The 6,000-nt window shown below is 31.3% G+C and overlaps 1 protein-coding gene across 1 annotated transcript in view; it reads left to right on the top strand.

Moving 5' to 3' along the window:
* Window positions 1–364: 364 nt before the first annotated feature.
* LOC131846564 (uncharacterized) overlaps window positions 365–6,000 on the top strand; it is a 51,649-nt gene continuing 46,013 nt past the window's right edge. Inside the window, exons 1-2 of the mRNA XM_059195899.1 lie at window positions 365–538; window positions 1,027–1,216. Of these exons, the coding sequence (XP_059051882.1) occupies window positions 365–538; window positions 1,027–1,216 (364 nt within the window). The remainder of the gene's footprint in view (window positions 539–1,026; window positions 1,217–6,000) is intronic.

The raw sequence follows: 6,000 nt of genomic DNA, 5'->3' as shown, positions 1-6,000 counted from the left end.
GTTATACTATAAATGGACATTTTTTCATTATATTTATTTATCATCGTTGTTTATATATATGTTTGTATGTAAGTTTGAATGCCGTCTGGAAATGATCATCAACCTGACATGGTACACGGCTAACAATGGGAATAATCACTAATTATCAAAGTAATATGGTATCAGCTAACAGGCAGTATTTCTAATTCTCTTCCACTTTACGTTATACATTTTGTGCTATAATTGCTTATAATTAATTAACTATAATTGTTCTTTGTTACAGGAATACAGTGAAGTGAGGCGAATATTATTTACATGTGAAAATTGAAAGTGTACTTAGTGAACTAGTGATGGGACCCAATGATTGAAATGTTATATCGATAAAATGTGGTTGTTTCTGTTGTTCTTGTGCGTGCTAAGTGTTGGCCACTGTCAGAATTGTAGAGGGGAAGAGAGAGTTAGGGAGTGTGAGAATGTGTGTGACCAGGATGGCATATGCAAGGTCAGAGCCGCGCTGCTGCTGCCGAAGAATACGGAGTACGTCGCGAATTTACTTATTGTAAGTACTTATTTTTTTATTGACACATTTCAGTGACTATTTTTGTATAATTGGAAGTGCAAATCGGCAGATGGCCTACCTGATGGTAAGTGGTAACGGGCGCCCGTTACCACAGACATTATGTTTTCTGTTTTTTTCTAGTTCTGAAACGGCTGATACTGATTTTAATGGTGAAAGTTCCATTGCTAACAAATAGCCAATGTTATAAGTAGTAACTCAGACTACTGGTATTTTAGAATGTTAGTTTATTTTAATTCAATGATAGGAAAGTCGCGGGTAACAGCTAGTAATAAATAAGCTAACTAGATTATCTGTTTATGAGAGTCCTTTTAATAAAATTTAATTCTTTTAATATAAAACTAATCTTTAGTAGAAAAAAAGGAAAGAAAGACATAAAGCCAGTTGTATAATTATTAATTACCGATTACCACGTGTAGTTTAGTATTTTAAGATTCGCTAGTATTCTTATGGTTATTCTTATTAAACAGGTGGAGACAGTCATAGAACTGGCAATGCAGCATGAAGCGGTTCAACAGGCCTTCCCCACCGGCCTTATATTCGAATGGACGACCTACGATGTTACAGACTGCGATGCGGCTTACGCAGTCATATCGGCCATAGATGCTTACAACGATTGTGCTCATGTATTCTTTGGACCTGCATGTGATTTTGCACTAGGTGAGTCGATATAATTTACATTTTGTCTAAATATTTGCCCAATAAGTAATACGATACGGTTGGCAACACTGAGTAAGTACTCTGTGCAGATCACTTACGCCGTGTAAGCTCTGTGATTAAAAAACTATATAAAACCTTTGAACGTGTAAATGAAAAAAAATTTTCTATACACAATAAAAAAAATACTTCGTTTAATTATCAATGACTAGCTGACCCGCGCAACTTTGTCTGCAACTTACAATTTAATTAAATAAAAAAATATGAAAAGAGATGAGACCTAATGGATTCGCCATATAGGTGCTGTATATCGTCTTTTTTTGTGCTCCATTTTCCACCTTTTCTTTTTTCTTTTGTATGTAGTAGATTATTATAATTTTAGATGTTTTTTTTATGTAATTATTATATTTTAAACGAAAACAAAAATATTATTACTATATTAGAATATTTGCCCTACGAAATTTCATATTACTCCCACTCTAGTTATCAAACAAAGATTTACGTATAATAGGACAAATGTAAGGACAAATGTAAGTACAAAATAAAACAATAATCCGAAACAAGACGAAATATACAAGCAAAATTCAGTCAACAATATCCTTAGGCTCGGTAAGCAATGTGGATTTCGAGATTGCCTCTTGTTATCTAAAATGGTCATTGACATTCCGGGAAAAATTAATTAACCACACAGTGAGTGCTTTTTTATTTAAATGTTATGTATATATGCTTGAATAAGGAGTTTTGTAGTGTGTAAAATTATTCACTATATCTATTATCATTTTAAAATGTTCAAACAGAGATCAAGGGTCCTATATTCAATAGTATAAAAAGTAGTAAATTTATTTTCAGATTTTCGTTTCATTTCTTGATGAAATTCGTTTAGATTTAAGAGTAATGCCAGTGGCACTCAATGAGGAAGTAGCCATTATTATTGCTAAAAGTTGCATATAGATGGCGTGATTGGTATCGATGGAATTCTTCATAGTTTTGCAAACGTTATAAAAAACAAAACTGTGTTTTCAAAAATGTTTAATCAATTTTTAAATAGTTATATATACATGTTAAAATGAAATAATGCGTTTAGAAAAGTAATTTTCATATATTTACTCATTTTGTTATTTTCCAGTACTTAATTACACTTTAATCAGTGCTAATACGGGGCTCAATGTTTTCAAAATGCTTTCATAGATGGCATTGTTGTCATTTGTATCGGCCTAATTAAATGTCTTTTTTATATTTTCCAATAATAAGCACTTAATATATTATTATTGTAAATTAAACATATAAAAAAAGTTTAAGTAAATTAAAAATAGCCGAACAAGCAAGTAATACTATTTCCAATAATACTTATGTATGAAGTGTTGTCATATTAAAAATAAATACATGTATTATCGATTTTTTTGAATAATCGATAACAGGTAATTTTAAACTTTCGTGTTTAATATACATTATTTAAATTATTAACCGGGTCTTAACATATATATATATATATTATTTGCCATAAAATTATTCGTGTTAAGACCCGGTTAATAATTTAAATAATCGATAACAGGATTTTATTACAGCGCATTATTCGATGATGCTTTTAATGAGTCGTTGTGAACAGTAAATTTTCATTATTTTGTATTATAGCAGTGTTCCGTTTCAAAGAACGGAATATAGTAGTACATTATTAGTGTCGTTGGTTATTTACATTTGTACTGAAAAATCGAATACATAATAATTTTAAAATATCGAGTATGAATCGTAGCTGTCTTCGAATACTGGCAACTGATAAGATTAAAATAGTATTTAAAAAAAAGAGAGAAATCGACCCTAACTCGAATACCATAAAGTTGATTTTCCTTTCTCATTAATATCATAGCAGTTTGTTTTTAACTTGCGTATGACTCTGTGGTATGATGTTTAACGTGTATTGTTATTGTACGGTGCATACATGTCAAAAATTATCTTTTAATGTAGGTACATACATTTCTTTCATACATTTCATACATTTCAAAAATGAACTTTTTATGTAGGTACATACATTTCTTTCATACATTTCATACATGTCAAAAATTATATTTTAATGTAGGTACATACATTACTTTCATACATTTCAAAAATTATATTTTAATGTAGGTACATACATTTCTTTCATACATTTCATACATGTCAAAAATTATCTTTTAATGTAGGTACATACATTTCTTTCATACATTTCATACAGGTCAAAAATTATCTTTTAATGTAGGTACATACATTTCTTTCATACATTTCATACATTTCAAAAATGAACTTTTTATGTAGGTACATACATTTCTTTCATACATCAAAGATATTATTTTTGTAGATATCGAAAGTTATGTATACAAGTAATTCTGAATGTTATCAAGTTCAAAATAAGCACACATTACTGGCTTAGATAATAGAGTAATATTACTTGTAATAAAAACATTTGTGACACCCATATGTATACAAATTACATAGTAAGTACTTACGCCCGCGCCGTGATATATAAGCGTACAGCGCATGCGCGTCGTGCGGTAACCACACCGACCGACCAATAGGAGCGCGCCTCTCGCGCATCCGGAAAGTTCGCGACTAATGGACGGTATAGTAGTAAAGCAATGAGTGTTCCAGTGACATCATTATAATATTTTCTCGTTAAGTTTTATTGTAATATACACAATTTCGTACTAAGTAACGTGTTCCCCCGTTACACATTTCTATAATAGTAATGAAAAACCTAGATCGACCCTGTTCACTTCATCTAGGATTGAAGTTTTAAGCTATTTAGCTTAATTAATATTCCTTCTTTTGAAACCGAATTTCATTTCATTATAGATATAAGAGAGAGTTAACTGACCCGTGTGTGACCTTGTTTTGCTTTATAAATTAACTAGCTGTACCCGCGACTTCGTCCGTGTGGAATAGTGACCTTTATCAAATAAATAATAAATATTTAATAATGTAACTCGAAAAATCCAAAGAAAAAAGTTTCATCGTACTAGTTTTGAAAATGACGAATTTTTTCATCATCGTCAACTTTCATCTTATATTTCATTTTACCCTCTTAAGGATAACATTTTACATACTTAGAATGTCATATTTATTTATATTTAGTCAGCAGCCTAAAAAATATTTTTAATTAAATTATAAGATTATAAATTAAAGCTTTAGCTTACAAGATCTGACTTTAAAAATGACGATATTTTCATATAGCCTTTCATTTCCCCTTTCAACCCTTTTTCGCATTAAAAAGTAGCTTTTCTCACAGTCTACATTAACTGTGTACCAAATTTCAATTAAATAAGTTCAGTAGTTTTGGCGTGAAAGCGAGACAAACAGACAGAGTTACTTTAGCATTTATAATATTTGTAAGAATATCGCCATTAAAAATAGGGGTTGGTAAAAGACGGGCCAAAATTTAGGCGTGTATGTAACATTATAAATAAATAAAAAAATGTCCATAATACAAAAAAAAAATTCAGGGTAGTCCACCCCTATGACTTAGGGGTATAAAAAATAGATAACAACCTTACCTCAGACCTAGCAAGTATACATATCAAATTTCATCAAAATGTGGGAGAAATATGGCAACTAACACTGTGATACGAAATTTATATATAAGATATAAAAATTCTCATTAGGGAAAAGAGGGGTACATCGTAGAATACAGGAGGTATAGGTATACCAGTAAATTCATTGTATAAATATGTCTCTTACACATAACGATTGAAATAAAAAATCATATAGCCCGATTTTGATACGTACGAGTATAAACGTATCAAAATCGGGCTATACGTATATTAGAATACGCGTTACAACATATCTTCGTCGAGAGAAAAAAATAGGCATGGAATGTAGAATAAACTATAACATAATATATACATTGGCACATAAGCCATATCTGCAGGGTGTCGGCTAACGATATTATACCTACACATTTACATTGAATCTTGAATCGTCCCTAATGAGGTACACGATACAGTTACCTACATATCTATTATATACCTATCTTTTTTTTAACAGATGTCATGTAGACTGAATTGACTGCCATCTATTTTCGTGCTTTGTTACTAAGCACCCACTAGTAATCCGAACTGCTTCAGATCTAGAGACATCTAGCGGCTACGTCGGCGAAATAAAATAGCCCGAAGAATAGCCCGAGTTAGGAAGGAACCATTTTCTTGTATGGGATGGGGTATCTGTATGTAATATTATGTTATCTGTGGTAATGCCTAATATATGGAGGACGATTACCTGTCAGTTGGGCTGGCCGTAAGTTAGTTTGCCATTCCAAAAAGTGTCATTATTTAAAATGTCTGCGTGTACTTCATATCCATAGGCAACAGTTTTTTTACTATTTAATAAATATTACTATAAATAAAAGTACAAATTTTTTAAATTTGCAATAAAATTTTATTGCATTTATAGAGATCTATTGAACAGGACCGATCGTCGTGGGTCGATGATTTGGGGGAGGCCTTTGTAAGCAGTGGACGTTTTCCGGACTGAAATGATGATTATTGTGATGTGATGATTCCTTCGCGAATCTCTTGGACAATTATTGTATAGTTGTTGGTTGTATAACCAATATTGTTTCTCGTCAGCCTTTTAGTATTACACAAGGAAAACTGTAAATAAAACCCTCTATCGAGCCTCGGTGGTAGTAGGCTAATAAATTAATTAATAACCCTCGACTCAAACATAGATAAGATATCACACCGGCCCGAAAATAACACGAAACGCTATCTAATCCCAAAGTAAATAGAGCTTATACTATAGGTAGTAAACAATAATTT

This window comes from Achroia grisella, unplaced genomic scaffold, assembly GCF_030625045.1.
Source record: "Achroia grisella isolate CSIRO2021 unplaced genomic scaffold, CSIRO_AGI_Agris_v1 utg511, whole genome shotgun sequence".
Taxonomy (NCBI): domain Eukaryota; kingdom Metazoa; phylum Arthropoda; class Insecta; order Lepidoptera; family Pyralidae; genus Achroia; species Achroia grisella.
This window is presented reverse-complemented; position numbering and strand designations above follow the sequence as displayed.